The sequence below is a fragment of the Culex pipiens genome, chromosome 2, assembly GCF_016801865.2.
Source record: "Culex pipiens pallens isolate TS chromosome 2, TS_CPP_V2, whole genome shotgun sequence".
Taxonomy (NCBI): Eukaryota; Metazoa; Arthropoda; class Insecta; order Diptera; family Culicidae; genus Culex; species Culex pipiens.
The window spans coordinates 82,531,818-82,557,162 of record NC_068938.1 but is presented as its reverse complement, the minus strand read 5'-3'; the positions used below and the strand labels follow the sequence as shown (position 1 = coordinate 82,557,162).

General features: G+C 38.4%; 1 protein-coding gene across 2 annotated transcripts in view; it reads right to left on the bottom strand.

Annotated features, from left to right (window-relative positions):
- Positions 1 to 297: 297 nt before the first annotated feature.
- Positions 298 to 25,345, bottom strand: part of LOC120428122 (uncharacterized) — a 109,426-nt gene continuing 84,378 nt past the window's right edge. For both annotated transcript variants that reach the window (XM_052708218.1, XM_039593108.2), the window contains exons 4-6: positions 3,095 to 3,686; positions 2,380 to 3,029; positions 298 to 2,315 (exon numbers count right to left, since the gene is read on the bottom strand). In XM_052708218.1, coding sequence (XP_052564178.1) covers positions 531 to 2,315; positions 2,380 to 3,029; positions 3,095 to 3,686 — 3,027 coding nt within the window. In that variant the 3' untranslated portion in view covers positions 298 to 530. The remainder of the gene's footprint in view (positions 2,316 to 2,379; positions 3,030 to 3,094; positions 3,687 to 25,345) is intronic.

The following is a 25,345-nucleotide window of genomic DNA, read 5'->3' as shown; positions in this document are numbered from 1 at the left end:
CCATCAACCACATTATCTCCACCGTTTTCTACATAATTCCCAAAAAAATGAATTCAATTTTCCAGGGCAGTCACGTCCCAACCAGTGCAAACCTCCCCGCAACATAATTGAAATTGCAAATAATGCCCCCTCGTCATTCGAAACCCACACAACCGAGTTAATCCTAATTACTCGATGCCTCATTCTGGTCGTGGATAGCCACACGTGGTCGCATACCTGTCAAGGCCACCGCGCCGTGATGCTATTCGGCAACCCAAATCAGCGCCGCCGCGTGTATGCAAATTAGGACTTTTGGAATTTTGCGCTCCGCAGCGTCACACGCGCGCAGTAAATATGGAGATTGAATTACAAATTGGGTTTTCTCTCTTTATATGTACATCGGGCCGGGCCGGGAGGGAGACATTTCATTGAGCTACTGAACTAATTTCACGCCAATTACGTGATTTGCGAACCTTATCGCGTCCGCTGATCGGCACTGGGTAATACTAACAACTAATGTAACAACTTAGGAGCGTAAAAAGAAAGGCAGTTTAGACGAACGGTCCCGAGTAGTAGACGCGCTTCTTGCGGGGCAGGATGATCGGCTTGGAGCAGAGGCCGGAATCGTCCAGGAAGTGCTCGTAGTTCCCATTGGCGGCGTCCGTCGCGGCCGCGCTGATCTTCTCGATTTTGGGCGTTTCGTTAAGTGCCATCAGCTCTTTGAAGGAGAGGCTGTTGTACGGGATCTTGCCGTTCTTGGGCGGGGTCGTGGGCGGGCTGGTCTTCTGCTGGATGATGTCCGGAGGTTGCACGAGCGGTGCCAGCGTTTTGTACGCCTCGTCCAGGTTGTACTCGACGTTCTCCAGGTCACTGCCGCTGGCTTCGGAGCTGTGCCCGTTGGCGGAGTCTTCTTCGAGTTTGTCGTCGGTTTCTAGTGGTGGTTCGTCGCCCGGTGGCACCGGATCGGCCTCGATGATGATGTCGGGCTGGTTGTTAGACTTGCCGTACTCGGCGTCCAAATTATACCAATCAAACTCCGCTTGAATGGGTAATTTGCTGTCTTCGGCGATGATAACCGGTGCCGGCTTTTTGAGTGGAGATGTTTTGGTAGGGGAGTGACCGTTTTGCGAGCTGGGTGACCTTAGATTTGGTATGAACGTGCCCGTCTTGCTGGGGCTGCCCGGCACGAGCGAGTTCAGGTTGCCCGACGAGTTCAGGCTTGTACTGAGAGGTTTCAGCTGCAAGTTTGACTTGAGAGCGAGCGGTCGAGCTGGTTTGGGTAGCGAACCGTTGATCTTGGCGTTCAAGCTGAGGTTTGACACCGATCCGGAGTTCATTTTGCTGAGGAAACTCATTTTATCAACTGGTTTCAGCTTGGACTGGAAACCGAGCGTTGGGATGTTGCTTGCGTTCCGGAAGCCCATTCCAAGGTCTTTCACCGGAACGTGCTTCTTCGAGGCGTTCCTTATCGCTGGCGATTGCTTGTTGATCTCGGCGATGATCTCCGACAGCTGCTCTCGAAACTCGCCGTCCTTCTTCGTCGGCGTAACCTTCACCGGCGTTCCCCCATTCGACTTGGTTATGTAATTGTCCTGACTGATGAACTTCCCTCCGCTTTCCTTCTTCGGCGGAACGATCTCCGCCACGTTCGGCAGCTTCGGCACGTCGGCAAACGACTCCTCCGGATCGGCACTCTTCTTGCTCTCCACATCCTCCTCCATCTCCTCGTCCACCACCGAGTAGTCATCCTCGCAAGCCTCCTTGTGGATCTCCGCCACGATTTGAACACACTTGACCGAGTCCTGAATCTCGCTGATCGAGCAGTAATCCGGCTCGGACTCGGCGATATCACTGGCACAACTCTTCGCCACGGACGTCTTGTTGATTTGTACTAGTCGCTGCTGCTTCGAGATTTGTTGCAACTTCAGCAGGTTCGCCGGCTTTGGGGGCAGTGCCGGCGGAACCTTGCGCTTCTCCGCTGCGGCCAGCTCCCGCTCGCGATCCTCCGAGCCCAGCTTCGATTCCATGTCCACGTAATAGTTCGAGTACGAGTTCTGCTCCGAGCCAATTGGTTCGTACTCGTTGCTGTAGATGCTCTGGATCTCGTACGTTGGTGAGCCTTTGTCGTCCTTGCGAGGCGCCGGCGATGGCTGCAGGTTGATCCGAGGAACCTGCACCATGCTGTTCTGGGTAGAAAAGTGGACCCGCTTCGAACGCACCGCGGAAGGTTCCTTCGGCGGTTCCTGCGCCTTAATGTACAAATCGTCCTCGGCGTTGCTGGACGACGGGTCTTTGTTGGTCTCTCCAAAGCCATCCATCGATTGCTGGAGAAGTATCTAAAAAGAAAAAAAGAATCGATCAATCTAGGTTCCACAGAGCAACTCGTACAACTCCACCCACCTGGTTCACACATTCCAGCACCGGATTGACCGCCGCGTTGCTGTACGGCTTCCCCAGCGCCGTGTCCGAGTCCTCCATATCGCTTGCACTCGCGTACCAATCGTCATTCGTCTCGATCGTCTGCTTCATCTCCATCCCCTCGGTGTACTTCCGCGTGTTGTACTCCCCGTCTTCCCCATCCGTCCGCGCCCCGTCCGTCTCCGTCCCGTCCTCCAGGATCCTCGGACAGGGCGCCCCCTTTATCCCGTGCATCGAGTCCATCCGGTTCGAATAGCTCGGCTCCACCACGTCGTAGTTATTCCCGGCCTCCTTGTTCTCCTTATCGCTCTCATAATTCTCGTAAATCACAATTTTAGGCACATTCGTATTTGGTTCGATGTTTTCGTAAGTTTCGCTGCACTCGGCGCCACCACCGGCCATCCCGTCAATCGGAGGCTTTCCGCTGCCCACGCCCATATTGCTGGCGCTACTCGCCGTACTCTTGAAGCTGCACTGCCGCGATGGCCGCGAGTAGCCCTGGTAGGAGCGCTTGCTGGTGTACTTGCGGCTCCGTCGCGCGTCCTTGAACGAGTTGGCGCGCAGCACGTACAGCGACGAGTCCTGGTCCTCGCTCGACGAGGCGTACTCGACACTGTTCAGCGAGAGGTTCTCTGAAATTAGAAATAGCAAGATTTCTAGCTATCTTCTCCAAAAATTAAATCAACTACCCTCTTACCCGTATTCACACTCTCCCGGCCATCCTCCCGATACTCCGCCGTCTGCGTTCCACTACATCGGAACTCCACCCCGTAGTAGTTCTTGCGACACCGCGGACAAAACTGCGCTACCTCGGGCAGCTCACCACCGTCCCCGCTGTCCTCGCCCAGCTTCCGCTTCATCCGGTTGATCGTGTCGCTCTGCCGGTTGATGACGTCATCCTTCTCGTGCAGCTGCTGCCGGATGGCTTTGTGTTCGCTCTGGAGTCGCGCCTCGAAGTAGATCAGCGCCTTCAGTATCCGCGACAGCTGATCGTCCCGGAAGCGACGCTCCCACTCGAGCTCCTTGCTGACTAGCTTCAGGTGGTTCTTGGTGCTGATGACCCCGTCCAGGGCGGTGACGCCGGCGCCGGTGGCAGCAGTTCGACGTTTCTTTCCACCGATCCCGGCCGGAAGGGTGGCCGAGGAGCCCGCCTTCAGCTGTACGATTACGCTGCTGCGATCGTCTCCGTCCGAGCTGGTTTGGTCCGGGATGCGGAGCAGCTCCGTCGTGGTCGAATAGTTGTCGTCGTTCATCGTGTCGGAGGACGAGGCGGCCGTTCCATTCGACACCTGCGGGAGGAAGAAGAAACAAACGAACGATCAATAGATTGCCGAGCGAGGTGAACCACATGCAGGTACATATCTCTATTCTAGGAAGTAACGGATACCGTATGAATGAATCAATATGCGAAGAATTCTCTGCAAAATTTGATGTTGGAATTGGATTTTTTTTTTTCTGTGAATATTTAATCTTAGAACTTTTAAATTTATCTGACTATTAAATTTATCTCATCATTTTTTACCGAAAAAAAAGTTTTAATTGAAAAAAAATAATCACAGAACAGTAACAGAACATCACCAATCTCTCAAAATTATAGTCAACTTCAAAGAAACCGATATACTGAATCAACCGACTTTAACAAAATTTCAAGCAAAATTCAGATTTATACAGTAGTTATAACTCAGCTGGCAAACATTTTATAATTTAAACAAAAAAAATGGAAGTTTTATTTTCTGAATTATTCAAGCTGAAATAGGCAAAAAAAACGATAAAGTTAAGAAAAATTCAAAAATATCCAGTAAACACATAATTCCTCTTTATTAATAACAAGGCGTCATCCATAAAGTATGTCACGCAACAGTCGGCCAAACACATTTAATTGTACACAATTCGAATTTATATTATGCATTCATAAAAAACTAGCGTGACGTCACAGTCTAGCAAACCCCTCCTCCCCAATCTTGTCACACCTACGGTAACCCCCCTCCCTCTCCCCCTAGAAGCGTACGTACTTTATGGATGACGCCTAAGGCTTATGCTTAAGTCTAAAGTTAGTCAAAAGGGTAGAGGTGGGCAAAACCGCTCTTTTTTAGGAGCCGCTCATTTTCGTTCGCTCTTTAAAAAGAGCCGCTCTTTTGAACGGCTCTTTCGCTCTTTTTCAAAATTTGAATGAATAGGTTTTTTTCAAGAATCGTGTGATTTTATAAGTTATTCCACATTGGACTTTTATAAATATGGCCATACCAAATATTTTTTGAAGTTTATGTCCCTCAACTCTGGCCAAAGTCGGAAAAAAATAATAGCAAGAAATTTTAATGAAAAAAGAGTTTTCAAACGCATTTTACACATCCCCAGTTGTTTTGCAATCATTAGTTTTCAAAATATCGAAGTATCGATGAACTTTTTTTTAAATCGAAAAAAAACTTTCACTTTAGGTAGGGAAAATTCTCGTATGTTTGGCAGGTTAAGCTCACGCTCCTAACTCCATCCAATTAGCTGATTTTCATTATTATTTTGCATAACTTTTGATAGAAATTTACTTGCTCACTTCTTATTGAACTATTTATCACTCGATTTCAGTTGAAAACGCTTTTAATTAGTTTAAATTGAATGTCAAAGTTCTGACGCTGGAATTAGATGCTGTTCCCCTACTGTACAACGGAATTTCACCAAAAATCCAAATATTTTTGATCGACTCCAAATGCTTTTTAATTTTTTTTTTTGTTGTTGATTTCATTTTGCTTAGAAAATCATTTACTTTTGGGATTCATTTTTATAAGCATTGAAATTTTTGAAATTGCATTTTCATTTCTTAAAAACAAATTACCTAAATACTATATTTTTTGAAAATTCACTAAATTATATTTATAACAAAAATCATGCCATATCGACACGTTTCTTTCAAAAGACCGGAGTTTAAAAAAGAACCGCGGTTCTTTTTTGTGAGCCACGGTTCGGTCGCTCTTTTCAGTGAATCGGCTCTTTGAGCGGTTCGCTATTTTTTTGCCCACCTCTACAAAAGGGTGGTTTTTGAAACAAAATCAGTCATGATATTTATTTATAGAAACATTATTGAAATACTTTTCTGATATGCACAAAAGTATGAACAACTGGTAACCCGATCAAAAGTTATGAGCACTTAAGCGTTGATTATTCTCTTTTTTGTCGAACCTAAGGTATTTTGATGAAAATGATGTCCGGATTTATCATGCGACCCTCCGTTGAAAAGAGCTAAAAAACTCTCCGAAGAACCAAAAAAATTTTGATCTTAAAACCTTTTCAAAAGTTATTGAGCACTGAAGTAGAAATTATACACTTTTCTGAAGCCGGATCTCAAATATTGTTTAAAAATTATGGTCGGATGTAACTTGGGGCCCATCGTTAGGTACGCAATCAAAAGACCTTTATTATAAAGATCTAGCAACCTTACCATAATTAATGAGTCACGTAACTTTTTTTTGCAATCCCGTTGTGAAAGTACTCCTGTCATTCTTGAATAACAAAACGGCCTATTCGGCCTAAGTTGGACTTTTTGGCACTTTTTCAATAAAATGCACTCAAACCCCTATGGTTTGACACAAACTGTTGTCAAACGTACGGGGTCAATTTTTAGTTTGACATCCCTATTACACGGAGTTCACACACACTACAAAACGTTTGTTTTGATAGTATGCGTGAGCGCCATGCAAAAAGTGTAAGTTCGTCACTTTTAAGTCTGACGTTGACCAACCAACGGGATACAAATGGGTAATTCTCCGCCAACTCACACAGCAGTTGCCCCGACCCCTCTTCGATTTGCGTGAAACTTTGTCCTAAGGGGTAACTTTTGTCCCTGATCACGAATCCGAGGTCCGTTTTTTGATATCTCGTGACGGAGGGGCGGTACGACCCCTTCCATTTTTGAACATGCGAAAAAAGAGGTGTCTTTCAATAATTTGCAGCCTGAAACGGTGATGAGATAGAAATTTGGTGTCAAAGGGACTTTTATGTAAAATTAGACGCCCGATTTGATGGCGTACTCAGAATTCCGAAAAAACGTATTTTTCATCGAAAAAAACACTAAAAAAGTTTTAAAAATTCTCCCATTTTCCGTTACTCGACTGTAAAAAATTTTGGAACATGTCATTTTATGGGAAATTTAATGTACTTTTCGAATCTACATTGTCCCAGAAGGGTCATTTTTTCATTTAGAACAAAATTTTTCATTTTAAAATTTCGTGTTTTTTCTAACTTTGCAGGGTTATTTTTTAGAGTGTAACAATGTTCTACAAAGTTGTAGAGCAGACAATTACAAAAATTTTGATACATATACATAAGGGGTTTGCTTATAAACATCACAAGTTATCACGATTTTACGAAAAAAAGTTTTAAAAAAGTTGGTCGTCATCGATCATGGCCGTTCATGGTCACCCGCGACAGACACGGACGACGAAACAAAGAGAAACGCAAAAAGTAACTTTTTCAAAACTTTTTTTCGTAAAATCGCGATAACTTGTGATGTTTATAAGCAAACCCCTTATGTCTATAAATAAAAATTTTTGTAATTGTCTGCTCTACAACTTTGTAGAACATTGTTACACTCTAAAAAATAACCCTGCAAAGTTAGAAAAAACACGAAATTTTAAAATGAAAAATTTTGTTCTAAATGAAAAAATGACCCTTCTGGGACAATGTAGATTCGAAAAGTACATTAAATTTCCCATAAAATGACATGTTCCAAAATTTTTTACAGTCGAGTAACGGAAAATGGGAGAATTTTTAAAACTTTTTTATTGTTTTTTTCGATGAAAAATACGTTTTTTCGGAATTCTGAGTACGCCATCAAATCGGGCGTCTAATTTTACATAAAAGTCCCTTTGATGCCAAATTTCTATCTCATCACCGTTTCAGGCTGCAAATTATTGAAAAACACCTCTTTTTTCGCATGTTCAAAAATGGAAGGGGTCGTACCGCCCCTCCGTCACGAGATATCAAAAAACGGACCTCGGATTCGTGATCAGGGACAAAAGTTACCCCTTAGGACAAAGTTTCACGCAAATCGAAGAGGGGTCGGGGCAACTTTTCCCGATTTCGTGTGAGTTGGTAGAGAATTACCCAAATTAAAAAGTGTCAAACGAAAAGGTGACCAATCACCGGGGGTTGAGTGTATTTTCAATATACAGTCGACTCTCTGGCTGTCGATCTTCTCGATATCAATAATTCTCCATCTATCGATGAATTCTTCAGTCTCTTCATTTTGCATACTTCAATTAACTTCATTCCTCGATATATTCCCTTGCTTGAATGATCTCTTCCTCGACGGTCCCTTGGATTCTGTTTGCTTTAAAAATCTCTTCCGGTTGTCAATATTGTTACTATCTCATGGCTTGCATAGACATTTTTCTTTGTGAAACGAAGCTTTGAAGGGTGTATGACAATAGTTTGTTTTTGTTTGATGGACGTTGCCATGATTCTCTCCCATAGCTGGGTATATATATTTTCAATCGAGTCTTCATTTTGCATCGTTCTGTAAACTGATGATTCTCTTCCTCGACGGTCCCTTGGATATTGACAACCAGAGAGTCGACTGTAATTTTGATTTGAATGGTGAATTGACTAAACACATTCTGATAAGATGAAATGATTTTCCAGAGAATGGCTCCCACATTCGTTTACATTTCTTATCACTTTAAGTGCCCTGCATACCGCTATTACCCCCATAATGTTTGCGTGCTGTGAATCTGACCTTTTAAAACCAATACGGTTTCAACTTTCGAACACAACCATTATTGCAGATTTCCCTTACCATTGTTTTTCCCACCCTGTTGATGTCTGCTGTGCACGGAAAACCTGATCTCACCTACTAAATAAGTGTACTTTTCACCGACTTTTGCTTCCCTCCTCCCCGCCAGTGCCAACCAGCTATCTCTAATTACTCCACATTTTCGCTCCCTGTAATTAGGCCGTCAACTCAAACTTCATCTCGTTGTTCAAACATTTAAACACACACGCATAACAAACAAACACACGCAGAAGGGGGACTTTCCAGTACTAAATAAACTTCCATTTGGCATGCCTTTTTACTGCATCGTGCAAGTAGCGCGTAAATCGTTAAATGTTTTATGGTGGTCGGTCGTACGCACCAACACACACACCCTTCCACCCACGGCATTGTTTTACCATGTGTGTGCATGGAAGCCGCAATCGGTTTACGAACCCACGTGAAATTACACTGGTATGCAATGTTTTGAAACAGATAAAAAACGAATATTAAATTTAAAAAATGATTTTCAAGATTTTAAATAATGATTTCAAATATCGAAACATTATCCAAGTTCTCAGAAAAAATTTTTTTTAATGAAACAGTCAAAAACAGAAATAATCATATTAGCTCAAACAAAAAAACATGATCAATCAAAAAACTATAAATTTTCACTAATTCTGCAAACTAGTGTAAAAAACACCCAGTCATAGAAAGCATGCTCATCTCAGTTTCAGCTGCATTACAATTCAACGCGATGGGAAAAGTTTTTCCCATTCAATTCGGAGTACTCGGGTGTGGATGGCACCCGAAACCCACTTCCCAACCAGATGATGATGGTCGTGTCGGGCGGTGCATTCATTGGTGAACTAGCGAATAAAAATGATCGATTAGAAACCGGCTAATGGACTTAGTTATGGTCACGAGATGCTCAAATGAGTGAAATGTGAAAAGAATCTGAATTAAATCGTTTTAATAAGAATTTTAACATCTCATGGCTCACGCTATAAATTTTCTATGAATCGTATAAAATCACTGAAATGTGATTGATTCCAATCTGATACTAAAACCTTTCGTAGTTCCATCCATTAAAAAAGCTTTCAGCATGATGTTGACACACTCTGATATCACAAAACTATGAAAGGTACTTCAAAACAGTGCTGTGATTCAGTACCGATCGATAAACGCAACGTAACGAAACAGATTGGCTAGGTAAACAACGGAAAAGTAGTGTAACTAAGCGCAGTGGCATGCTTTTAAAAAACGCTCTGATTGCATATTACATTGTTTGAACAGCACTCAAGTTCAATGTTTATCGACAATTTTTAGTAGGGTGTGTTGTGTGAGCATTAAAGACTTGCTATCTTTTGTAACATTATAATTTAAATTCAGCTCTACGATAACAATTTCAGTAATGGTCTGAAACTAAATTAAATCTGAGCTGAACAGCAATATTAATTAACTAAAGCACAAACAGGTTTAAAAAAGGCAAATTATGCAAAAAATGCCTTATTGGATTTTTGTGTAGAAATAAATATAGAAAAACGTTAAATATAGATTGTAGTTTTAGTAGTTTGCAATCGATACTACGCGTTCTTGGCAATGAATATTAAAACATTAAGCTGGTGCGTCCATCCCGGGAATTACCGGGATTTTTCCAAAACCGGGAATTCCCGAATCCCGGGATATTTTATAATTTGTCACGGGAATTCCCGAAATTAAAAAAAAAACAAATTATGGTCTACATACATAGTAATCACAATAAATCGATTAACCGATACAAATTTTAAAGCAATAAAATTTGTATTCGGCATATGTCAGCATAGTTTGGTTTATTTGGGAAAATTGTTTAAATTTATGATCCGCTTTTTATGATATTTTTTAAAAACTGGATATTTACGTAGGTTTCTAATTTTGAATTTGAAAAAAATATAATATTAAATTATTTTTCATCAAACACCGGCATCTTATGCAAATCAGAAGAAATGTAACGATTAAAAATGTGAACCTGATGAATATTTTCAAGAATCTGATAAAAATTTACCACTTCCTGATGATGAATATTACCATCATTTTTTCTGTGTACCTATTTAAGCAATTTTTTGAATAATGTTTTGAATTCGATCGGTTAAAGCAGGAACAAAACAAAAAAATTAGTACCCTGATTTCCAAATTTACTCCTCTAAAATCTCCTGTACCTATTCAGTCTGCAGTCCCCAGTTGGCAGTAGTAATTCTAAGGTAATTTGTAAAATATTTTTTTATACGAAACTTGAAATTCAAAATAAATCTAAAAATCTACATAGACTGGTATCATTTTATTTTGATGTAGCTTCTTGTTTTTAAAGACATTTTCAAAGAAATTTTGCAAGCTTTTCCAGTTATGTAATTTAAAAAAATATGTACAGTCCAGACTCGATTATCCGAAGCTTCGATTATCCGAAGTTCGATTATCCAAATTTTTGTATGGATAATTCGTATAATCAAATCATGCACAAATAAATGTTTTGTTTTCTTAATTTTATGTTTTTTTTTTTTTGCTTTTAACATATAATTCAAGTTCTGCGACCTCCGTTTAGTCAAATTTGAATTGTTGATTGCCTATTAAATTGAAAACTGCATATTTTCAATATTTCAGCACAGCCAATTTGGTCGCTATCTTGTATTTAAAAATTTTGAATCACTTTAGAGTAATTAAGGGGTTATACTTAAACTAAACAATCAAAAATAAGAAAACGAAAAAAAAATTGAGATTCAATTATCCGAAGTAAAATTTGGACAATCGATTCTGGACTTTAAATGAAATATATATTTATGGAAGATTTTTTTAAATTTGAATCACATTGGAATTAAAAATCCAAAGCACAACAATGAACAAAAACAACTATTTTTAATTTCTTTAAAGCTTTTATAAATTGACATCCTTGTTTAGTATAAAGTTTAGATTATCACCAATTAATACTATTGAGCTTATTCTATGATTTAAAGCTTGAAAAACATAACAAATATTATGAAAACATAGATGTTATGAGATTTAGAATATTTTTCTTTTGTTGAGAATATTTTTCTCGTTTCCCGGGAATTTTGAAAACCCGGGAAAATTGGACGCCCTACTTTACTTTTAGCAAAAGAGAAATTCTTTAGAATTTCGCATTAAAATAGTGTTTTAGGAAAATTTTGAAAATGTAAACATAAAGAATCAAAAAGTAATCTTAAGAAGTAAAATAGAAATTTAAATTGAAAAGCTCTTTTTGTAAAATAAAAAAAAAATTGTATCGTGTTGAGCTACATCCATTTTGAAGTCAAATTATTCTACAATTTAAAAAAATAAAAATGGTGTTCTTCCGAGTCCATTTTTGCAAAAAATGTTTTCGAAAAGCTGAGAAAATTCTTCAATTGTGTGTATAATTGACTGTAATTGAGAGAAGCCAAAAAAATGTGAACCCCAAAATTTACCTCAAAAAATGCATAGCAGTTACACCCCAGAATTGAAATCTAATGTTTTATTTTCAAACATTATTTCTTGAATTTCAAGAGGTAAAAGCTTTTTCAAGTTAAGTTCAATTTCCATATCATCTCACGAGCATAGAAATCTTTATAATCTAGTTTGTTTGTAAACAATCTGGTTTTCCTGATAACTGTAAATATTTCTTCAATGAATATTTACAGTTGACCAGTTGAGTTGTACCAGTACAGTTGAGAAAAAGTTTAATTTGTTGTTTTGAGTCGTCGTCAACAAATTGCAAAAATACCGATACTAGGAAATTATACATGGCTAATAACAAGATCATGCAACAAGTTGGTGCAAGTTTTGAAAAATCACTCAGTGCGTATTAAGACTCGGAAACATTTTAAACTACAATTTGGAGACTTAAAAAACTCAAGAAACGATGGTGAATTTGTAGATTTAGAAAAAAAATCGAAAGGTTGACATAGGTCTTCAAAATAATGAGACTATTTAAATTAACGTTTCAAAGAATAAGTATGAATTAAGTGCAACTTAAGGGGTTACATACTTGAAGAAAATAACAAAATTTCATATTACAGAATTTTTTTTGAATCCAGTAAAAAGATTATTTTTAATCACTCCTGAAAGTTTCATGAAGGTATTGCATGATTGAACTGAGTTAGAAACGATTTTGAGCTCAACATTTTGCCGTGCGCAAAGCGGATAGTCAAATTTTCTGAGCGTTTTGCCTTCCTCACTGAGGTAAGGCTATAATCCTGCTCTAAAAATGAACTTCGTATAAAAACGTCGTAGACCCACCTTCATGTATACATATCGACTCAGAATCGAAAACTGAACAAATGTCTGTGTGTATGTGTGTGTGTATGTGTGTGTGTATGTATGTATGTGACCAACAAACTAGCTCATGTTTCTCGGCACTGGCTGAACCGATTTGACCCGAACTTGTTGCATTCGACTTGGTTTAGGGTCCCAAAGATCGAGTTTTATACAGATTGAAGTTTCGATAAGTAGTTCAAAAGATATGTATAAAAATGTGTTTTCACATATATTTGGATCTCACTTAACTGTATGTAAACTATGTCCGGGTCCATCATCCGACCCATCGTTGGTTAGGTTATCAAAAGACCTTTCCAACGAGTCCAAAACATTGAAGATCTGGCAACCCTGTCTCGAGATATGGCCACTTAAGTGATATCGATGTACTTTTTGGAAGCCGGATCTGAAAAATAGATGAAACTTGTGTACAGCCACTGTTGTGAGGAAGGCTCCAACCACATAGGTGGATTAAGTTAGTTTTTCTCGAAACACCGAGTTGATTTACGGGTGCCACGATATCTCGAGATGGGATTGACGAAATTGGCTGAAATTCGGGGTGGAAATAGAAAAAAACTAAAACTGACGAATTTTTATATGAAAAACATAAAAATATTTAAATCTTTTTTAAAAATGAGTTTTTTGAAAATCGGCCTTCGTCATGCACACAGGACCGGTTTAACGAGTCTTCACCAAAATGTTGAGCCGATTTGGTCAAAGCAGTGTTGAGATATCTTGGCACCCGTTTTTTGAAACTGCTAACTTCAAATAGCTATATCTCGGCAATGCTACAACCAAATATTTTCAAATTTGTTTTGATAATAGATGAAAATGTATATTTTAATTCCCTGCAAATAGATTTTGAATAAAATTAAGTGTGTGCTCACTCCAACCTCTAATTTTCTCTTCGATTTACTTGTATGTAACCCCTTAATTCATTGAACAGAAACATTTTTTTTTTCTAATTTTTGGCACTATTGACATAGTTGAAAAAAAAACTCTCGGGTCTCGGGAATTCTCGGGAAATGGCCAAATTGATCTCTCGATTCCCGAGAAATTGTTGGCACTTTTTGTTTACTGAAACATTTTAAAATGAAAAAAAATCGAAGGGGGTGAAGTTTGTCAAAATCGAGTCGAGTTACAACTTTGCCGAAGACAAACCTTATCGAAATACAGATTTTCGAATGTTTTATAGCACTTTTCTATGGCAGGCCCCAAATTTGAAGGAGAATTGTATCAAGAAACTAATGATGCAAAATGGCTTATTTGGGCTTAAGGAATCGATGGATAAAGTTTCACACAAATAAAAAAAACACAAAAATTAAAATCAGGATTATAATTTTGATTTTCTTAAGAACTGGTTTGTTATGTAAATTTCCCCAGAATCAGCAAGGAAATTTGAAGGGGCTGCGACAAAACTTGAATTTATATTTTAAAAAAAACTCTGTAAATATATATTTTTTTAACCTCGTCAACCAAAGAAATCCGCATCTAATCGCATTTCTGTATTTAGTGGCCATTTAAAAACAATTAAAATATTACAGCTTTCCTCATACCGATTTCCAAATCAATCGAAATTACTTCATTTCTCGCGGGTAAAACCTGCCCAGCAGTTTCGCCAATCCGGATTTGCTTACACTCACGAACCAAACTAATCGCCATAATTTAAACAGCTTCATGCTCTCACATGGCTCGATCGTCTACGGGTGGCTCGCGTAATGCTGCGACGATCTACGGCGAGAGCAGCTTCTCCGTGTTCGCCGTTTGCGCGAGGCTTGAACGCACGCGTTCAAGTTCAAAGTCAAACAATAACCAGCACGCGTTCGTGTTTGATTTATGCCTATACACGCACACGCACACGCTCACATTCCAGCTGTCTGTCCGGCTGTCAGACGAGACTAGTACAGATCTCGCTGGCAGGGTCTCTGAACGCTGAATGATCTGGTACGGTCTGGATAAGCGTTTGAGGAGGTCGGATGTATGGACTGGACATTCCAAAACCCCGCTTTGGTTTGCGAGGTAACTACGGACTTGAGGCTAATTACTTAACACGCGCTCCACAGAAACGGTAGTCACTGTCCCAGACAGTCAGGCAGGGTGGAACTTGTTAGTTGGAGACTTTGGCATTTGCTTGTTGGACTGAGTTGAAGTGACGATTGCAAAATTTTCAAAGTAGCGAGGTTCTCCAGTATTGGAATTACCCGTTCAGCAGCGCTGGACATCCTAGACAGCGGTCGTCCAATTTGGGAACTCAAGTCACGTGTGCCGTGCCGAGGTTGTGTGGCGTGTGAATGTCTCAAGCCGCGTACGTTTGGGCATGCTTGGACATTGCGGATTCCGTGGCGTGTGGGGCCGCGGTTTCCCTTTCGTAATTGGTGTGATTTTTGCTTCCTTTTCTATGATGGCTTGGTTGAGGTTCCGTCGACCTCCCTGAATGGAGCAGTGGAGGGACTTAATTTTTCAAATTACTATATTTGCCTTGGCTAATTATGTGAACAGTGAAAATTTGTTTTGCTCCAGATCGCCCACTCTGTCTGGTTTTGCCAGGTTGTTGACTTCAATTTGAGCGTTCTCTCACTCACGAATTTCAACGAATATCAAATTATAAAATAGTGCAAAACAAAACCAAACTATAAATACAATAAAGGAATCAATGTAATTGAAAATTGTCACCAGCGAGATTGACACACGTTGATTGGCACTCGAAACCGGGACTCAATGTTTGATATCGATCAACCGAGAACAACTTTGGTGAGGAGAATTGTCGTTACACCCAGCGCACCAACTGATGATGGGTAATTGATTGCAGCGAGACAGTTACCGGCAAAGCCTTGACATCGTTTCTTGACGAGCAGTGCCCGTCAACGGCATGACAGAAAGGGCTGAAAATGAATCGATTACTCGTAGTTGATTGAAGGGTTTCGAATTTCAGTGCTGGAAATTAAATCACAGTCCATTAAACCCTCATGCTGACTTGGACTTTGTAACGTGGAGACGCGCGATACTTAACGACCGGTTACAATTTCAGCTCGATTAGATCGACAATCACGTTTTCCAAACAGACTCGCGCTTTCTCGCGTCGTGACTACTAGTGACAATTTCTTCGTGGCCCTTTAAAACGAAAGGCAACCCTTCCATCGCCCAACAAAACGATCACGACATCTGCCCCGCACCAATTGTTTGAGTTAACCAGAACTGGAAGTAAAAAAAAGCTGGAATTAACGGTGTCCCATTTCGAAGATCGTGGGCCCCGTCCCTCCCTGGTTTTCCGACTCTCCACGACTTGTACTTAGACAGCAGCAGCCAGAGCTGAACAGCCATGAAAACGACTGGCAGGCTGAAAATCACGAAAAAGTCACGGTCAGATTAGCGTTCGAAATAGCGATTTAATCTGCGCTGCGACTCTGGGCTAGCCTATGCACCCAAAACTGGCAGCGCTAGTCCGAGAGAATGATGGTCTCGAGTCGAGAGAATAGTGGTACCATTCACGGACGCAGAGAACACAGCTCGAGATGGGCGATAGAACTATTCTCTCGAGGTTCATTTGCAAAAAAAGTTCATCCGTCAAACAAAAAACCAAAAGTGTCGACAACGGGAATCGAACCAGAGACCTTTGACAAACCAATCCAATGACTTAGCTGCCTCGGCCACCACAGCTTGGTGACCAAGGAGAAGTCAGAAGTCGATGTATGACACTTGTTGGAGATTTATTGATTCAACTAACGAATGAACTCATTTGTTATGATGGTGTGAGTTGGTACCATTATTCTATCGATTTTGGCACTGAGCCCTCAATAAATTTTGAGAGAACGATTATCTCGACTCTGAATTTTGGGTGTGCGACGGGGTAAACATTCTTCTACGCTGACTGGAATCGTGGACCCATTGCTGGTAGGCACAAGGCCTTAGCTGCCCACACTGGAATTCCCATGCTTTTGATGCAATGAAACCGCAACCGAAATGGGTCTCATCTTGGATTATGGCCTGGAAAGAGTTGGTTTGGCTCAGCCTGGATTCGGTTGAACGACGTGGACAATCTATCTTCTTTCCAAATTTCCAATGTCTATTAATACACCCAGAACTGGGCATCGGCACACAGCAAAAAATCCGATGGTAAAATCGCATGCAAAAGCATGCACATCACCTTCGTCAAAATAAACACTTAATATTACACACTGCATGTACAACTTTTGCAAACACAAAAAAAAAGTTGCAACCGACGGGATTCAAACCCAGCACCAACAGTAAGGACTGGCGCCCTAGCCCACTGGGCCATCAGACCGATGAATAGCTGTAAGGATAAACGCATATATGAGCTTGACATTTCGGTTAAGTAGGTTTCCCATACTGATGAGCTACATATTTCAGGGTGTAATATTACACAGAATTTCATAAAACAATGCAAAGTTTATTTTACACCCAGGCCTTTTACACGCAGCTGGATTACTACTTTTTTAGCTGTGTATACGAGAGGATAAAGAGCACGATTCGGTAGTAAAATGGTACTGTGTGCGGACGGAGAGGATAAATCCCGAAATTACCGAGAGTACTTTACTCATGGTTCATTTTCCAAAAAAGTTCATCTATCAAAAAAAAAGGACCGGTACCGAAACTCGAACCCAAGACCTTTGCCATATTGAACCGTGCCTTTGCCGTATGGGCCGCCATGGTTTGGTGACTAAGTGGCGGTCATTTGTCCATATAAGCCACTCAATAGGATGAACTGTTCCAATGAACGAATGAACACGCGAGACGACTATACTCTCGCAAAATAGCACTTTCCTCACGTTTCTTTTCGTGAGGACTATCCCCTCGTTCTTTAACTTTGGGTGTACGTTGGTGCTTCGGATAGGACGATTTGAATAAAAAAATTGGCTCAAATTTCGACCATCGGCCTGTTTTTGCATGCAAATTGCAGACTCGACCGCCAAGTGTTCAGAACAATCCGAGATTTTTTTTTGCAAAACTGATCACACGACAGATTCGGGCATCATTATCATCACAATATATGAGAACCATCCTAAAAATAGCGAATACATAACAATTAAGTGCTCATAACTATTGATAGCATTGTAAAATCGTCAAAAATCATAGCTTACACAGTCCAACAAGATTTTGTCTCTGAGACGAGTATGCGTGTTCCTAGTAGAATTTTGCCTGCTGAATCCGAATCTGGGTCCAGAATTGCTCCAAATGGTCCCAATTTTGAGATACACCCGTTTGAAATGTTAGTGTAGGCCAAAAATAGCTACTTTGTTGACTATTTTACAAAAGAACTATTGAATAAATAAATAAACCAATACATGTATCTTAAAGTTCACGTTTTCCCCTTTCTGAAACACCCCTGGTTTTTAAAATTTGATTGTTTCTACGCATATTTATAGCCATTTTAAAATTATATTTTCAGTTGGTTCTCATTCAAGTTTTTCTCACTTGCATGCAAGTCAAATTCTAATTTTAAAATGGCTATAAATATGCGTAGAAACAATCAAATTTTAAAAACCATTGGTGTTTCAGAAAGAGGAGAACGTGAACTTTAAGATACATGTATCGGTTTATTTGTTTATTCAATAGTTCTTTTGTAAAATAGTCAACAAAGTAGCTAATTTTGGCCTAAACTAACATTTCAAACGGGTGTATCTCAAAATTGGGACCATTTGGAGCAAAAAATGTGTCTTAAAAATGTGTCATGGTGATGAATTTGTGAAATGTTTACAAAATCGTCGAGTCCCAATACTGATGATACCAAAAATATTTAATCAAAATAATAAATAAATAAATTAAGGTTTCTGAGAAGATGTGAACCTAACATTTATTTGAAAAAAAAAAATATTATAAGTTGTAACAAATTTCAAGTCAAGAATAATTTGCACAATCATTTTATTTTCATTCTTTTACGGACTAATTTGTCATTTTCATGTTATACTAAAAACAAACAAAAAACCCGATTTAATATCACCAAAGGTGAAATAGAGCCTTCCTTACAAAATGATGAAATTCCGACAAATATATTGGTGCAATTAATTTTTCAGAAATACAGTATGTAAAAAAAGTATTTACACCCCTTGAGCACTATGCACATTTTGTGATGAAACATGTAAAGAATTTAAAGTTTGACAGGAACCTAGTACTACGTTTTGTTCAGAAACTCATGCCAAACATTTTGCTACAAACAGCTAATGAAAAGATGATTTCTATAAAAAGTTATATAACAAATACTATTACGAAAATAAAAAAGGTGCAAAAAAAGTTTGTACACCTTTCGAAAAATTAACATAAATAATGTTATTTGTTAACAAATCACCATGAATCCAGTCTCCCAACTCCAAATAGGCATCCTTGACTGATTAAAAAAATGATTTGGATTGAATATAAAGTTTACTAACTACTTAGTATAAAAGTTTATATAACTCTGGAAATTCTATATAAAACTTATCTAAACTTAATTTTGCAAACTTTTAATTCAACTAAATGTCAATATATTACCATAGAATTGCTAAATAAACATTTTGGAGTGGGTATAACACCGTTTTGGGGGTATTTGTATCGATAGAATAGATTTTTCGTTGGAATTTCGTACCAACCCGGAATTACGTCGTCGGAAAATCCGCCGGCATTCGAACCGGTCCATAATTCTTAAGTCAACCTATGTGGCATCGAAAAGGGCATAAAATTTCCGATCTTTTGATACCCATACATCTAGGTTTTCTATCAAACTCACGTTTTTAAATACCTGGGCAAAAAGTAAGTTTGATCCACGAGAACAAAAATTACGAAATTCCATACATTTTTGGCAGATTGCTCAAACAAAACCATAACAACGTTTTTACCTAGGTATTTAAAATCGTGGGTTTTATAGAAAACCTAGATGTATGGGTATCAAAAGATCGGAAATTTTATGCCCTTTCCGATGCCACATAGGTTGACTTAAGAATTGTGGACCGGTTCGGATGCCGGCGGATTTTCCGACGACGTAATTCCGGGTTGGTACGAAATTCCAACGAAAAATCTATTCTATCGATACAAATACCCCCAAAACGGTGCTATACCCACTCCAAAATGTTTATTTAGCAATTATATGGTAATATATTGACATTTAGTTGAATTAAAAGTTTGCAAAATTAAGTTTAGATAAGTTTTATATAGAATTTCCAGAGTTATATAAACTTTTATACTAAGTTGTTAGTAAACTTTATATTCAATCCAAATTATTTTATAAATCAGTCAAGGATGCCTATTTGAAGTTGGGAGACTGGATTTATGGTGATTTGTCAACAAATAACATTATTTATGTTAATTTTTCGAAAGGTGTACAAACTTTTTTTGCACCTTTTTTAGTTTCGTAATAGTATTTGTTATATAACTTTTTATAGAAATCATCTTTTCATGAGCTTTTTGTAGCAAAATGTCTGGCATGAGTTTCTGAACAAAACGTAGTACTAGGTTTCTGTCAACATTAAATTGTTTAGATGTTTCATCACAATATGTGCATAGTGCCCAAGGGGTGTAAATACTTTTTTTACATACTGTATAATGATACCACCCAGTGAGAATACGACCAAAAGCTTCTAATCTTTTTAGGCTAAACCTCGAATGTATTTTTTTTTTTAATTTCAGAGGTACATTATGGGTCACAAGATAATTATATTTAATTAAGAAAAATAAATTGATTTGACATTATTAGAAAAAAATAAAGACTACAAATCTGAAATATAAAAATTGTGGATTTTACGAGCGGTTTTCCAATGATGGAAGACACAAATTTAGAGCTCTCAAAAATCAGGCTTTGAGTTCCGGGTTTCGGGCCAAAATTCAATCGAAAGAGCGCATCAAAACCTTCAAATTAGTAATAGGATTTTTTTCTGGGACGATTCCCACCGTGTAGGGGAGTTTGGGGTAATATGGACAGTGGGGGTAATTTGGACACCCCTTTAAAAATCACGTTTTCTTCGGATATAAAGTGAAAACGGCAATTTAAGTGATAAGGCTAGTACTAGTAATGGCCTAGGAGTATGGACAAACCAAAAAAGTTGGAATAGGTTAAGTAGTTTTGGTATAATGTGTAAAAGTTTCCAAAGGCCGGTTGGTAGTGCCTTAAATTCTAATATTTGAAGGTTAGGAAATAAGGTTTTGCAGGGGTTATATGGCAAAAAATTGACATTTTTTGTTTAAGGGGGTTGCTTGGACGATGCCTGAGATATGTACGTATAAAAATTGTGCATTTTATCCATTTTTATCATCAAAAATCGCAATTAATGATAGAATATGCTATGGGGGTAATTTGGACATGGCTTGTGGGGTAATTTGGACATACCTGAAAGTCTACCTGTCAGGCAACAAAAAAGTAACTTTCATGGTTGGATGAGTTTTTAAAGGGATTTAGATAAATTTAGAGGGATTTAATATGTCAAAAACAATCAAAAATGAATGTGAGCAATGAGAACTTTCACAAAACCCCTATTTTTTAATTTAGATAAATTTATTCCAATATTCGAACTGATGAAAATCTGATTACTGTACATTTGGCGTTCAGCAAGACTCTAATGTTGATTGCTTTTAATTAATTTCTTTGGCATTTCTAATTTCTATGCTGGTTTACAATAATATTTAAATTTGAAGGGCTACAGAATGTAAAATTAAAAAAAATATATATTTTCAGGCTGATAAATTCTATATAAAGATTGATTTATATAAACATAAACGATACCTTAATCACTAGAAACAAGTATAGTGTGCCTGATCCAGAATCAATGTTCAAATCAAATCAGTTTCAATTTAATGATTGAATTATGTATACTACACTGAACTATTTGTTATCTTCCTATTGCATTATAGTTCTATCACAAAATCATTATTTAAACCTTTGATGAAATATTGTGAGCAACACTTCAAAATATAAAGCAATTACAAAACCAGGTTGAAGGATAAAAAACATGCTCAAAAAATCAAATGTTAAACTTATTCTTCAACATGTGTCCAAATTACCCCACAAAAGGTGTTCATATTACCCCACAAGGTATGTCCACATTACCCCACAAGGCATGTCCAAATTACCCCACAAGGCATGTCCAAATTACCCCATAGGGGTGTTCATATTACCCCCACACAAAAATGTGGGGGTAATTTGGACACCTTTTAATTTTTGCGATAAAAATGGGTTTTTCATCAAAATTTATCGAAATGAATGACATTTTTCCATCAAATATGGTCTCTATTATCCTCTGGTGTCATCCACATTTCTTTAAAATATCCATACAGCCCGTAACAGAGCAATTTCCTTAGGGTGTCCAAATTACCCCACACTCCCCTACGATTTTTTTTTTTAGATTTCTAAGAAAAGCGTTTTGCCTTCCTCACCTTACTGAGGAAAGGCTATAAAATCACTCGAAAAATGAACTTCTTAATTCGACCTCGTAGACCCACCTTCACGTATACCTATCGACTCAGAATCATGTTCTGAGCAAATGTCTGTGTGGATGTGTGTAGGTGGGTGGACAAAAAAATTGTCACTCGATTATCTCCGGACTGGATGAACGGATTTTGACCGTATTAGTCTCATTCGATCCGTCTTGGGGTCCCATAGGTCTCTATTTAAAATCAGCAAGTTTAGTTAAGTACTTCAAAAGTTATGCTAAAAAACGATTTTGGCGTATGTCCGGAAGATTGTAAAAAGGGTGGTTTTTGCAAGAAACCCTATCATGTTATACATTTTCAGAAAGGTATTAAAAAGACCTTTCAAATGAGCCTAAAACATCAAGGATCTGACAACCCTATCAAAAGTTATTAGCACTTAAGTGTTATTTATACACTTTTTGGAGGCCGGATCTCAGATATTTCAGTAAAAATGATGTCCGGGTCCATCATGCGACCCATCGTTAGTTAGATAATTGAAAGACCTTTCAAATGAACAAAACATCAAGGATCTGACAACCCTATCAAAAGTTATTGGCAATTAAGAGGCAGTATTTGTAGATTCTGCTCGGTTTGTTCTAGAGGTCGTATCGAGGTGCTCCGATTTGGATGAAACTTTCAGGGTTTGTTTGTCTATACATGAGATGAACTCATGTCAAATATGAGCCCTCTACGACAAAGGGAAGTGGGTTAAAACGGGCATTGAAGTTTGAGGTCCAAAACACATGAAAAATCTTGAAATTGCTCGCATTTCCGTAAACTTCATCAATTTCAATCCTCTTAGATGCATTCGAATGGTCTTTTGAAGCCCTTCAAAATGTGCTATAGACATCCAGGATTGGTTTGACTTTTTCTCATAGCTTTTGCAAATTATTGTTAAAAATGGATTTTTTTAAAACCTTAATAACTTTTGGCAACAGCCTCCAACACCCATACTCCCATAGGTCAAAAGTTAGGAAATTTCATGGACTATAAGCCTATGGTATTAACTTTTTGGCCAATCGCAGTTTTTCTCATAGTTTTACGATTTTTCTAGAACAAACATTTTACAACGTTAGTTTTTGCCCTGTAGGCCAAGAAGACGGCACTTTTTGGTCTCAATTTTGTCATATTCGGAATCCTCGGTCAATTTCACGTAAGTTAGAAGTATTGGAGTTGTAATTTTGATTTAAAAAATAATTAAATAAAACATTTTTGAAAAAAGAAATACATCTTATTTACCCTATGATCAATACGTCAAATGCCGTATCAAGTAGGCGAAAACTTGTTTACCCCTTATCCGACAAAATTCTAAATAATATTTTAATTGATTCTAAATGCCATTTTTTCCAATCAAATTCAAAATTCCAACACCTCAATCTTATGTAAAATTTTCTGAGGATTCCGAATATGACAAAATTGAGACCAAAAAGTGCCGCTATGGAGGCCTACAGAGCAAAAACTAACGTTGTAAAATGTTTGTTCTAGAAAAATCGAAAAACTATGAGAAAAACTGCGATTGGCCAAAAAGTTAATACCGTAGGCTTATAGTCCATGAAATTCCCTAACTTTTGACCTATGGGAGTATGGGTGTTGGAGGCTGTTGCCAAAAGTTATTAAGGTTTTAAAAAAATCCATTTTTAACAGTAATTTGCAAAAGCTATGAGAAAAAGTCAAACCAATCCTGGATGTCTATAGCATATTTTGAAGGGCTTCAAAAGACATTTCGAATGCATCTAAGAGAGTTGGAATTGATGAAGTTTTACGGAAATGCGAGCAATTTTAAGATTTTTCATGTGTTTTGGACCTCAAACTTCAATGCCCGTTTTACCCCACTTCCCTTTGTCGTAGAGGGCTCATATTTGGCATGAGTTCATCTCATGTATAGACAAACAAACGCTGAAAGTTTCATCCAAATCGGAGCACCTTGATACGACCTGTTTCACATCGGTGAAAAACTCGCTCTTAAGTGTTATTTATATACTTTCTGGAGGCCAGATCTGAGATATTGTAATAAAAATATTGTCTGAATCTTCCATGTGAACTTTCTTCGTTGGATAGGTTTTTTTTATCAGACCTAGCCGATGAGCCAGAAAAATTGAAGGTCTGCGAACCCTATCAAAAGAAATCAGTAATGAAATTGATTTGTTAAACATGTTAAGGGAATGTTGCTATTTTTACTGAATGTATTGACTTTATTAATGTGAGGAAGGCACCAACCACCTAAAGGTGGATTAAGTATCGTTTTTCATAAGCAAACCTTAAAAGCCTTTCTTTTGTAAGAAAAGCAAAAATAATAATATGGAGGTACTAAGCCTGGAAAAGATATCAAAAAGCACTAAAGTTAGTGCGTCTATTCCGGGAATTTCCGGGATTAAATTCTCGGGGTTTTTTTCCAAAACCGGAAATTTCCGAATTCCGGGAATTTTCATATTTTGTCCCAGAAATTCCCAACATTGATAAAAAAAATACAAATTTTGTCCTGGAAATTCAGATTTGATTGGGGAAATAGATGAATACAGTAATCGATAAGAATTGTATTTTTATAGCATTTTTTCTACATCAGTATTCATTTGGCTTATAAGCAGGGTTGCCAGGTTGCCAGATAAATCTGGGAATGCCAGAATTTTTAAGTGTCAGCCAGAATAGAGATGTATAATTATCTGATCATTTGACAGATGTCGACAGATTTCACATTTTCCGCCAATTTCGAACATCTTTTTGATTCCAATAAACGAATTCAGTTGGAAACCGAAATACTTTGTGAAAAGCCATCAGAATTCTAAAAGCTTTTGATTTAATTTATATTCCTCCTCCCCTTCGTAGTTTTTTTGTTTTGTCTAGAAATTTTTTAAGCTTTTCCAGGATAGAATTTTACTGTTTCAAAAATTTCCCGGGATTCCGGGAATGCTCGGGATTTAAAAAATATAAGCTCGGGAAAATTGGACGCCCTAACTGGAATGTTTGCATGATTAATTAATATTCATAGGATATTAAAAAATGCAACTTTCAATCATCGGGATATTTAAAATCTCGTTGAACGTCACTCTTTAAATATTACTAATTTACAGAGTTGCATAGTCGGCTACCTTCAGAAGCGATTCAGACTCCGACTGCCGCGTACGGAGATTTAGCGACTTAGACTCCGACTCCAGAGCTCTCCAAAAATACTCGATTTCACCGACTCCGAATATGACTCCAACAACAATGGTCTCTCAAAATTTGTTGGCTACGACTTTCAAGGCATGAAAAGTAGACGACTTCACCGACTACGGTACAGACTTCGACTAAGTACTTAAATCAAACAAAACAATTTACGAAAATAAAATTCTTCCGACTCAAATTAAATCTGGCCTACATTAAATGAACCAATCGGGGCTGGAATTGGTGTTTATTTCCAACTTACTGGCCCCATTTACACCAACAAACACTAATTCAATTAGCCGACGACACCACGCTTAAGTTAATTGTAATCTGATTATGGTACGCGAAAGCAAATCGTCCATGAGAATCGGGAATCGAGTCAAATTTGGAGCA